This window comes from Podarcis muralis, chromosome 7, assembly GCF_964188315.1.
Source record: "Podarcis muralis chromosome 7, rPodMur119.hap1.1, whole genome shotgun sequence".
In the NCBI taxonomy this organism is placed as follows: domain Eukaryota; kingdom Metazoa; phylum Chordata; class Lepidosauria; order Squamata; family Lacertidae; genus Podarcis; species Podarcis muralis.
In genome coordinates, this window is record NC_135661.1 from 13,542,224 (window position 1) to 13,554,953 (window position 12,730).

At 45.4% G+C, this 12,730-nt stretch overlaps 1 protein-coding gene across 1 annotated transcript in view; it reads left to right on the top strand.

The window, feature by feature from the left end:
• TACR1 (tachykinin receptor 1) overlaps positions 1–2,623 on the top strand; it is a 53,459-nt gene extending 50,836 nt beyond the window's left edge. Inside the window, exon 5 of the mRNA XM_028741105.2 lies at positions 613–2,623. Coding sequence (XP_028596938.2) covers positions 613–916 — 304 coding nt within the window. The 3' untranslated portion in view covers positions 917–2,623. The remainder of the gene's footprint in view (positions 1–612) is intronic.
• The last annotated feature ends 10,107 nt before the right edge of the window (positions 2,624–12,730 follow it).

Here is a 12,730-nt window from a genome sequence, read left to right on the forward strand (position 1 = left end):
GCAAATTCCACTGTCGAACAGCTCTTACTGTCAGGAAGTTCTTCCTAATGTTTAGGTGGAATCTTCTTTCTTGTAGTTTGGATCCATTGCTCTGTGTCCGCTTCTCTGGAGCAGCAGAAAACAACCTTTCTCCCTCCTCTATATGACATCCTTTTATATATTTGAACATGGCTATCATATCACCCCTTAACCTCCTCTTCTCCAGGCTAAACATGCCCAGCTCCCTTAGCCGTTCCTCATAAGGCATCGTTTCCAGGCCTTTGACCATTTTGGTTGCCCTCCTCTGGACACGTTCCAGTTTGTCAGTGTCCTTCTTGAACTGTGGTGCCCAGAACTGGACACAGTACTCCAGGTGAGGTCTGACCAGAGCAGAATACAGTGGCACTATTACTTCCCTTGATCTAGATGCTATACTCCTATTCATGCAGCCCAGAATTGCATTGGCTTTTTTAGCTGCCGTGTCACACTGTTGGCTCATGTCAAGTTTGTGGTCAACCAAGACTCCTAGATCCTTTTCACATGTACTGCTCTCAAGCCAAGTGTCCCCCATCTTGTATTTGTGCCTCTCATTTTTTTTGCCCAAGTGCAAAATTCTACTATTTGTCTTCCCAGGTTCCGGATTGGCTTCAAGCATGCTTTCCGGTGGTGCCCTTTCATCAGAGCCAGCAAATACGAAGGGCTGGAGATGAAGTCAGCCAGGTACCTCCAGACACAGAGCAGCATGTACAAGGTCAGCCGGATGGAAACGACGGTCTCCTCCATCGCTGGCAACCCAGAAGAGGAGCTTGATGCCAGCAGCAAAACCAAGCGCCTCTCTGTGGATCTGGCCTCCAACGGCTCCTCCCGTAGTGACTCCAAAACCGTGTCGGAGAGTTTGAGCTACTATTCCAACACGCTTCCTCCCCAAGCAACCTGAACCTCCCTGCAACGCATCTCCATCAAAAGTGTGGCTCAGTTTCCAATCTCCCTAACGAAGGAGCTGTTCCTCGTTTGTAACAAGTCACCTCTTTCCTCTCTGACTTTGTCCCTGAATTGAGTTTTCCTTCTTTGTGTAGCCTCTGCTGTGATGCCCTGTTGGTTGTTCAGACGATCTATATATCAGAATGGATTCTCGTTTTGGGGCCCGCATTGCGATAGGTTCATTAGCCAATTCTCAGGCTGTGCTGGCTAACAGCCAAGTACCTTCCGCTTGACTTTGTTTTTCCATCCCCAAATCTCACCTTCTCTTCCCACAACGTGCTCAGGTCTTCTTGGTGTCTCTCCCTTCCAGCTTCCATACACAGAACCACAAGATCATGGAACTGTGGAGTTGGAAGGGAGACCACATGTCACTGCTATTGCGAAAGGAGTGGAGGGGACTGAGAAGCTCCTTGAAGGAAAAAGGAGGAGCGAAAATGTCATGTTTGTAGTATGTGTGCCATTTTGGAAAAGTTGAATTGCAAAAAAAACAAGTTTTAAGAATGTAAGAGTCCTGCTGGACCAGGTGAAAGTGGTCAGGGGGACTGAGTGGCTCCCCTATGAGAAAAGGTTGCAGAGTTCGGGACTTTTTAGTTTAGAGAAAAGTTAAGCGGCAATATGATGGAAGTTCCTAAAGTTATGTCTGGCGAGGAGGAAGTGGATAGAGAAAGGTTTGTCTGCCTCTCTCACAACACTACAGCTCATGGACATCCCATGAAGATGGACATTGAAAGATTCAAGACAGACAGAAGAAAGGGCTTATTCGCGCAGTGCAAAGTTAACCTATGGAACTCCCTCCCACAGGAACTTGGGGAAACTGCAGAAGGCGAGAGGGCTCTTATGCTCAAATCCTGCTTGCAAGTTTCCCACAGGAATCTGGTTGACCACTGTGAGAACAGGCTGCTGGACAAATGGGCTATTGGCCTGATCCAGCAGGCTCTTATTGTGTTCTCATGAAAGGCCTGTATGGTCCAGCTTCCTGCTCTCACTGTGGCCAAGCAGACCCCTAAGGGAAGACCACAAGCCTGACGTGAGGGGAGCAGCATTGTCCCCACTTTGTTTGAGAGTTAAAGTCCAGGCAGTATCTGAAATCCTTAATGGAAAAGTTAGGAATTTCCATATACAAATCTGAGGATTCTCAATTTGCAGTTTTTGATCCAATAGCACAGCGTTCCAAATTGCCTCCCTACAAACTTTGTGTATCTGATGTACTTCCAAGATCACTTCTCTTCCACTTCATTTATGTTGGGTTAGGAAAAAACCCTCAGCTCCTCATACTGGTTTGTGCCTATACCAGGGGTGGATAACGCCAAGTCCGGGGGCCTGATCCAGCTCCAGAAGTAAAAGACCCTACAGATTTTGGTGGTGGCCAAATGCAGGGGAGGAATATAGTCCGTATGGAGGCTGGGGTGGTGGCAGAAAAGTTTAAACCTCTCTGTTCAGCACAGCCTCCTGATGAGAAAACAATCCCCCATCTGATAAATTCGTGGAATCGTGGAGTTGGAAGAGTATCTAATGAATCTCTGACAGATGGCCTCCAACCTCCTGCTACATGGGAGATGGGTTGAAGAAAAAGAAATGCAAATTGGCCCTGCCGTGAAGCTTGAGCAATCATGTTAAGGAGCAGCTAGGAGCTAGGCAGAGTCATAGATCTAAAAAAAAGACATGCACATTTGACATGCACATTTGAATTTGAATGTGAGGTAAACATTGGGCAGTTTAGCAGCCATCTTGCCCAGTCTGGCTTCTCTGTCCTTTCTTCCTCTGAAGGCAGGGCAATTATTTGTGGATTTCTCCCTCTGTTTCTGAGCTCTTGGTAGTTCCCTGAGATATTCTGGGTCCTGTCCTTGCACACCTGTCTTCCTCTCTTCCCTTTCCTCAATCATTTGTGCATGAACATAAGTTGCCATATCACACCACAGTTCTGTTTTCCTCCATATGATTTTTTTTGTTATTATCAGTGATGGCTAGGTTTACAGTGACATGGTAGCCATCCTAGGCACTCCTAAGACTAAGTAGGGCCTTTGGCCCTCCAGATGTTGCTGAACTGCAACTCCCATCAGCCTCAGCAAGCATGACCTGGGATTATGGGAGCTTCCATTTTGACATGAAATGTTTGTTTGGGGCTTCTCAAAAATATGTGAAGGCAAGAAGCAGATGGGAGGAGTGTTGACCCGCCATAGCGCCCACCTGAGAGGCGCCAGAACTGCACTCTGGTGCACTCTAGCTAAGAAAAAAGCGCTGCAAACAGCTCATACCACCAGAAAGTTCTCCCTGATGTTGAGTTGGTATCTCCTTCCTTGTCATTTGAATCCACTGGTTCAGGTCCTCTGGAACAGCAGAAAACAAGCTGGCTCCGTCTTCCACGAGACAGCCCTTCAGATATTCGAAGATGGCTATTGTCTCACCTCTCAGTCCTCTCTTCTCGAGGGATGATAACTCCCCCTCTTCCACTGACCTGCATGAATCGGCTGTGGGGAGTGGCCTGTGAGCGTGAATGCATGTGGCCTCTGTAGGGTTGGCTGAGGGTCCAAAGGCCCATCACCTAATTTATGGAGGTACACCAAGTTCCTTTTAAAGGCCCCAGAGGTTGCACTGAAACCCTACAGATATCTATGTTCCTATGCTCAGGGCATGTTTTTACATATGCACCAGTTTAGGGGATAGAGAACCGAACCATGAAAAAATGTACTGTTTCATTGCCCCATTCCTCTCGTGAGAAATCTGGAATTCCTACAAATAGGAAACTAGTTTGATGGGGAGAAAAACAATTCAGCCTAGGCTTCTCAGTTATATGGTCCTTTTTCTATAGAAAGAGAAGATTCAATCCCATCCCCCAAATGGCAAAAGATTAAAATACTGTCTGCACACACAAGCCACACTCCCCTGTTGCATCCTTGGAATCCTTCCAGCAAAGCTCTTCCTCCCACCAGTTGTCAAAACCGTCTCTGACATGCAGGTGTCTTCCGTGGAGTTCTGCCATTTGCAAGAGACAGCTCAGGTGGAGAGCATCCCTGCTGTGAGTCCCAGATGTGCATCATTAATTGCAGCAAATATCCCTTGATTATTGCCAACTGGCAAAGGACCAAAACAAGCCTGCCATTGTCATGCACACCCAGCGCTGGCATCACAGGACAGAGATGCATAGCCTCAGCCCATAATAAGATTAAGACAAGAAGAATCTGTGGACAGCAGGAGTGTAAGTAAAGATGGGATTAGATAATGGCACAAGATGGAATGTATTGTATAGCCCAGAGGGTGTGGAGGGAAATGCAGGCGGGACAATTTTTAAAAATGCATGGAGAGCAACACATCTCCAATGAAGTCATGGAAAATCCAGCAACCTGATGTGAAGAGACAGGAAGTGCATATGGATATTGATTTCCCATAATGGCCCAAGGGCTGTAATGCACACATGCTCAAAGGGATCCCTCCACTATTATGTAGATCCTTGCACAGATGTAGTGGATCACTTCCCTATGACAGCATTCTCCAGTTTGGAGCCCTCCAGATGTTTGGGCTTACACCTGCCATTAGCCCCAGCCAACACAGCTGTGCTGGCTGGGGTTGGTTGGTGATATCATTTTTATTATTACAGTTGTGGTCCAAAACATCTGGAGGGCATCAGGTTGGAGAAGGCTGCCTTAGGTACTGTGAGGACAGTCCCTTAAACTGACAACAAAGGATTGAGCTAAGGGATTGCTTGCTGGTGCTGAAACTTTCTGCAGCCCAGTTCTGTTCAAGGCAAAAAGCAGGGTAAAGAAAGGTTCCTGAACCCGGGCCACATAGCCTGATGTCAGGAACAAGTCCTTCCCTTGCTTTGATGCAGCAAAGAAAGATGAGGATGCAGTCCCAAGAATGGTGTGAAAAGCTCCTAGCCCAATTGCGGACCACAGAATTGCTGAACTGCCGCCAGGGTGAGTGTCAGAAGAGCTCTGCTGGGTCACATCAAAGGTCCATCTAATTCTCTTTCCCACCAAAGTGGACAAAGAGATGCCTGTGGTGAGCCCACAAGCAAGGCAGAGGGAAAGAGCCCTCTCTGGCTATCATTCCCTCACAACTGATCTCTGCACTGCCTCTGTGAAGACACCCTGAGAGCTGGTTCATATGCTCATCACCTCCAACCATCTAACGCCACAGAGAGAGCCTCAATCTATTGTGTCCACCCATCCATGCTTTTTATTCTTCAGCAAAAGCCAAGTAATGTGCATGTGCGAAATCCCTTCGAAGAAGTGAGATGTCTTTTGAGAGAAGATCATTATTTTTAACACTGAGGCAGGGACGATAAATCTGCCATCTCTCTCAACACACTGTAATTTCTTGTGCATATTGTACAAATTTCTGGGCCACTTTGTTCGTGCCTAAGTGTTTCTATTTAAATTTGCAACAATTGTTGTAGCTTTTTTTTGCTGTGAAATGAAGAAGTGATGGGATAACTGACCTGTGTGCTCTTCCTGTTTTGGAGTATATCTGTATGATGTTCTTGTTTACAAAGTGTTGACAAACCCAAATGAGGAATTCCAATATGATCAACTCAACTGCAAATTGTGTTACATTTGATGGGTCAGAACTTCAATGATATTGTTTCTGGAGAAGCTTTGAGTGGATCATATCAAAGTAATAAAAAAAATTATGTCTCTTAAAAGAGTGAAAATAGATCTTCCACTGATATAACCAGGGGGGCGAGGGGGGGGGGAGAGAATGAGAATGGGTGGGTAGTGCCACAGATCTTGGTAGGGAGGTGGGGTAGGCTTTTGCCATTTTGTGTTTCTGCCCCTCTTTCTGCTCTGTGAGATGTGGCAGCCATTTTGTCTTATGCCACGGGGCCCATTTCAGCCATTTTGCGATTGGTGCCTGTGGCACTTTCTCAGGATCCCAAATGTGCCCACCAGCCCAGAAAGGCACCCCCTCAGCTAATATAGATATTAGACAAGTGCTGATAAAGTTATTCCAAGAACATTATAATGGGGGGGGGGAGAGAAAAGGCATGTTTGGGAAGCATCAGGGGCTCAGGCGAGGGGCAGAGACATTGGACATGTTGGTAGCTTTCAGTGGGATACGGAAGAAGGTAGAAAGTGGCTGAGCATAATCAGAGTTGAAAAGGGATATGGGGTAGGGTTACCAGACATCCCCGTTTCCCGGGGACAGTCCCCAGATTTGCGAATAAGTCCCTGGACAAATTCCATCCCCGGAATGTCCCCGGATTTCATCTAATGTCCCCAGGAAATGCAGCAGCGGCAGTCTCAGCAGCCCGGAGCAGTTGGCTCTGGCTGGCTTCAGAAGCTGCTTGGAAGTCCCCATGGTTCAAGGGCTCTAAGATGCAGCTCCCGGGCTGCCTCCACCTTCCCTGACCCCAGCAACTAAGCTGTGAAGGGAGGCTTCATGCTGCCTATCGGAGCAGCCTCCCAATTCCTACTTGCGTGCAAGCAGGAGGGGGCAGGGATCTCTCAGTTAAGCAACGGGAAGCCTCCCTTCCCAGCTGAGGGATCCCCGCCTCCTCCTGCTTGCACGCAAATAGGAATGGGATTGGGGCTGCTCTGATGGGAAGGGAGGCATAGCGCTGCCCAAGCCTCGCTGTCAACGCTCTCAGCCCTCCTTCTCCACCTTCCATGCCTGACCCACTGCGCCCCGCTTCCCCACCACCACCACCACCGAAGAACCAACAACTCAGGGGCTGCCCAGGCTCATGGACAGAAGAGATAGAAGCCTCGGAGGAAGGGGAAACGTGGCGATTGTGGTCAAGACAGCAGCCACCCCTCTGCCACCGCCACTGCTGCAGCAGCAACGTCCCAGACTTGTAATAGGTAGGTAGGTAGGTAGGTATTTAAAGTGTCCCTGGATTCACTGAAAAAAATCTGGTAATCTTAATATGGGGAAATGAGACAGAAAGGAGACGCAGAGAAATTATTTCTTAAATTTGTATACAGTGGTGCCCCGCAAGACGAATGCCTCGCAAGACGGAAAACCCGCTAGACGAAAGGGTTTTCCGTTTTGGAGGTGCTTCGCAAAACGAATTTCCTATGGGCTAGCTTCGCAAGACGAAAATGTCTTGCGAGTTCCTGCAGGGTTTTTTACCCCCCCCCCTTTTCCCCAAGCCGCTAAGCCGCTTATCAGCTGATCCGCTAAGCCACTTAACAGCTGATCCGCTAAGCCGCTAAGCCACTTAACAGCTGATCGCTAAGCCGCTTATCAGCTGATCCGCTAAGCCGCTAAACCGCTTATTAGCTGATCCGCTAAGCCGCTAAGGCGCTAATAGCGCTAATCCGCTAATCCGCTAATGGGCTTGCTTCGCAAGACGAAAAAACAGCAAGACGAAGAGACTCGCGGAACGGATTCTTTTCGTCTTGCGAGGCACCACTGTACTGCCCTTTATCTGAAAATCCCAGGGTGGTTCCCAATAGAAAGCCCAGGATCTTCCATGTGAAGAAGTACTTGAAATATTTTATTGGCCTGGCAATATACGCTGGCAAACACCTTATCTCTTTGGCACATGTCCTACCTCATGCATAAAGATAGGATTTACTCGTAATTAGGAACAGATTATTCCCCTCCTACAAAGTGTCCTGCAATCTTCACTAGCTGATTATCAATTAAGCCTTTTCATTAGCCACCACGGGTCTGCCAAAGCTTTTTTTTTTAAGGGTTGGGATCTCTGTTGGGCTTCAGCACACACATCACTGCAATGCTGCTAGAAGCCCCTTTGCTTTTTCCAGGTGAGCCCATGGGCCCCTAAACAGCTTCCAAATTGACAGGCTGGAGGAGATGGATGGATGAATGGGACTTACCTAGGTTGAGGTTGTGGAGGTGCAAGGACTAATGCTCATCTCTTCCCTCCATCCTCATCTAGAAACGCTCAAGCATTAGTTTTCTCCTATAAAACCTTGCAATCCTGTACTCGCTTTACTTACTTGGAAGTTAAATCCATTGGACTCAATGGACTTTCCTTCAGAGGAAACATGCATAGGATTGTGAAGCACATGGTGGAATAACAGAACTTGTGGAACCCAACACTCCCCATGCTAAGCAGTTGGCCATTTTTGCCCGGTGGGGAGTGGAAACACTTTGTGCATGCTCAGCAGATTTGGAGGCTCGTTTTCATATCCCTGGACTGCAGGCAGGATTTGCTGTCAAGCCTGCACTCTGCGTGTCTCACAGAGGAATCACTTTTCTCCGTTGCCCGCCCCCTACAGGGAAGCTTGGGTTTCCATCTGCTCTTCATTAATTCTACATCGAGAAAAATACTACCTGCTTTGAAGAACCCAAGCTCATTAATCGCCCTTTGCATAGATGCTAACACTTAGAAATTAATTTTGGTTTTTGAACTCCATGTAGAGATTTTCTTGTTATTTTAGCTTGTTATTTTATTTTGTAGGAAATGGAGTTAATTCCTAAATTTGACTTGCAAATTATCCTTCTGGGAGTATTTTCCCTTGCATGCTGTCTAGGGAGACACTGTGCAGTTTATTAACAGTGCAGTACTCCTATGGAGGTTTACTGAGAAGTAAATACAATTGAGTTCAATGGGACTTACTCCCAGAGGGTTACAGTCTAAGTGCCTGGCAGATGATACTTCTGCAATGATGCAGTGGATTCAGATCAGAAATTTACCAGAAGAAGACTTCTAATTTTTGCGCTGGAGCTGGAGCTGAAGGATGGAGGCTGATTTATTATTTATTATTTATTTTATTAATTTGATATACCACTTACTTGCCAGAAAGACTTCTAAGCTGTTTACAAGTGTAAAACCAAAAAATATATCCACACATCCTTAAAATAAACAACCTACAAATATTATTTATTGAAACTTTAAAATAAAAATGTCATTGTTGCAAAGATAACCAAATTCAGATAATGATCATCTGTAGTTGAAACACTATTTAAAAACCATTACAATATGATATTGTCATAAGAGTCTTTGATGAGCCGCTAATCCAACTGCAATGAACATTTCTGACACCCTCATTGTTCCTGTTCTTGTTTTCAGTGAGTTGCAGCATTTCAGCCACTAATGCATGTAACAATAGCAAAGAAATACAGTCTTCTTGGTATGACTGCTTACCTTTCTATATAATTAAGGAGACACACTGGAGACTTTAATATGACCTCTATATTAAAAAAAAAAAACCCACCTTGCTGACAACAGCAATTAGCATTTTAATACATCACTACTACAGGTAGCAATTATCTCCCTTTATAACTTCCACCATATGGGAACTCCCATTAATTTAACTGATCTTATAACGAGGCTTCCACAGAGATCTTTGCCACTGTATTATTGTCTGATAACAGGTCTCTGTAATAGGAAGGGCTACTTTTCAAGATTTCCTGCAAGAGCTTTCCTTCTTGCCTCTGCAGCTGGAGAAAGAGCAGGAGGAGGTCACTGCTTTATTTGCTTCATTTTGTCTTGCCTTTACTCGTGGTCCTTCAGTGCCGAACGAACTTCATTTCAGTACATGCGCATAGTGTCATGCCCTCAGTGTAGCTGCTTTTTTATATACCGAGGGGAGTGCAAGGTAACTTTTACTTATTAAACTGTCTGTTATTACTGCTTGCTGGGTTTTTATGCTGCCCTTCCTCCAAGGACATCAGGGTTCTCACCAGCACATAAAATTGCCCCTGACACCCCTGTGGAATAGGCTGCACCACAGACCACCTAGCAAGCCAAGTCTCTGTGGCTTCTTTTCATGCTTCACTCTCCGGCCGCCCTCAGTGAAGGAGCCATGTGGATAGGTGAGTGGCAAGCCAGGAAGGGCAATGAGAATAAGGCACTAGGAAACAAGAATCAGATCCTGCTTAGCCTGTGCATTTTTTACACACCGATGATACTGAAATGGAAACAAACTATTGCTGGGGAATGAAACGCAGCAGGATACAAGGCTGCCATTTCTTTGCACCAAACCCAGGAATTCTGCAGTTTAAAACCACTAATCCTACCTAGGAACTGAAGGATGGTTTCCTATTATGTAAGAGAGAGAGGGCTGGAAGAGATTCTTACTCGGCAATTGCTCCTAAGACATTAAAACTTAGATTTACACCAGCCCGCATCCACCTTTAAACAAAATCCCTCCCCAAATACTTAGGCTAGAATAAATCACAGTCACTTAGCTTTCCAAATAAGTGAAAATTTTACTTGCAGTGTTTCCAGAAGTTACATCCAACAGGTCTCCACCTGCTGGCCATAAGACAAAGATGAAAAAGGTTCTAAATGACTACACAAGGACTTTGTTTTCTTCCAAAAATATAATGAAATCTTTGAGTTAGCTAAGATTCAGTTCACCTGCAGAATCAGCTGAGCTGGGAGCCAAAGCTGCATGGCACAAAGAGAGAAAAGAAAGGAGGTGGGAGCAGAGCCTGCTGGAGAGCCTGTCAAGGGCTCTGGGCTCAGGTTAACTCTTTCATGCACACAAGTGTAAGTCAGTGACTATATTACAACAGTAAGGGCCTGAAGCACAGGTACTTCCCTAATGATGACACCCAAATTACAATTGGGGTAGCCAACAGGGTGTCCTCCAAATGTTGTTGGACAGCCAGTGTGGAGTAGTAGTTAGAGTGTCAGACTAGGACCTGGGAGACCAGGGTTCAAATCCCCACTCAGCCATGAAGCTCCCTGGGTGATCATGGGCCAATCACTGTCTCTTAGCCTAACCTACCACACAGGGTTGTTGTGAGGATTAAATGAGGAAGAGGGGGAGGAGAACCATGTCTGCCACTTTCAGCTCATTGGAGGAATAGGTGGGATATAAATGCAATGAATAATTAAATACAACTCCTTTCTGCCCCAGCCAAGAATGATGTGGATTCCTGTCCACATTGCCTACCTCTGTGTTATAGGGTTGTTGTAAGAAATACAGCTATAATGGACAACAAGTACTTATGGTGCAATGCTAAAGATATACTGAGCATTCATATTTTGAGAAACATTTCAGAATGGTTGGCAAGTGTCTACTACAGGTTTGTAACAAATGTCAAATCCATCCAACATTCATCGCAAAAGGTTTCAGAACTCATTGCTTGTTTGTCCATTAAAAACAGCAAAAAACAAAAACCACCCACCCACCTTTGTCTGTTACTAAAGAATATTTCCACCCAAGGAGTAGGATTATTGAAATATGCCTTCTGGAAAGGATTTCAAAATGAAATCAGGTATGTGCAAATAATAGCAACCCAAGATCATGTAAGTTAAATCAAGTATGCTAGTTAGAACTCGGGTCATGGTGGTCCTTTGTAGTCTCAGAGAATGGAAATGTGCAATTCAGTTAAACATTATAATCATGAATAGACTTTGTGAGCTCTCCCGAGAGCAAACTGACATTCAGGAAAATATTAGAATTAATTTAACGCATCAGAACGCAAGATTTGATTCCCCCCACACCCTGCCTTCCAAGGCTGACATGTCATTTGCTGTATGCTGTAGCCAATTATCAGAATAAGCCATCCTGGCAGTGGAAGAGATTTAATTGTGGACGGAATAAATCTTCTCTGTAAAGGATTAAAACATCTGCAAGTGGAATGAAACACAGATCAAGAAAATAAATGCTAAGGACTAGAGTTTCACAGATCCCAAAGTGTCTTCTAGTTCAACCTCCTGCAATGTCAGAATCACAGCTAAGAAGACTCCAAGTAAGCTAGCAACGGGCAAATTCTTTGCTGTTGTCTAAGTTGGAATTCCCTTTTGCTGTGACATCACCCATCCCCAAGAACAAGAGCGAAAACGACTCACTTCCCATGTGAAGCCCACTCTGGGCACACACATGGGCTTAAGTGGCCCAGATATTCTACACATATTCCTGATGAACTCTTGATGGGAGTCAGAGGTGTAAAACACTCGTCTGCAACAAAATGTTGCAGTGTAGCCTTCCTCCTCTAAGGGGCAGGGCCCACCCAAGACATTTTTGCCCCTGAGGTAGACCCCAAAATGCACCCCCTTCTCACCAGGAAAGAAGGGGTCTGGGAAGATCTACATCAGGAAAAATGGAGGGGGAGGGGGAAATAAAGGCTGACATTGGGATCTACTGCCCCGGGTAAATAGGTGGGGAAATTACTGTTTTGCTTATTTGCTTTCTGCATCCACCATTCAGTGGTTTCAGGCAATGAATGAAGTCCTGGCAATGACTGAGCAATGGATAACATTTTAATATTGCTTGGTACTGCTTTAATACTGACACCTTGCCTTCCTCCATCCCAGCAAATGCAGGGTTTCTGCAGCCGCTACAGATTCCTCTTAAGCCTGGGGAAACAAGACATGGAAATAAACACACTGAAGTCATTACAATTAATTAATTAATTAATTAATTAATTAATTGAATTTCTATACCACCCTTCCTCTGAAGATCACAGGGTGGTTTACAATACAAAAGCACAGTGACCCCACCACCCAGTTTAAAAGGCCGTAGATTGTTTCATCTTTCCGCAGGGCCTGCAAGACAGAGCTGGTCCGCCTGGCCTTTGGTTTGGACTCGGTCTGACCCTTGTGTTTCCCTCCCCTTATGGTCTAGATTTATCAGCTACTTTAAAAATGAGGCTGCATTTTAAATTGCATTTTAACTTGTATTTAAAATTGGGGTCCCCCCCTTTTCCCCCTATTATGTTTTTACTGTGATTTTATTGGTGTTAGCTGCCCTGAGCCCGGCTCTGGCCGGGGAGGGCGGGGTATAAATAAAAATTATTATTATTATTATTATTATTATTATTATTATTATTATTATTCATTAGCCAAAGGCCAAAGTTATCTCTGTGCTGAAGGGAGTCAATGCTCAACTCAGCTAAGAGAAAA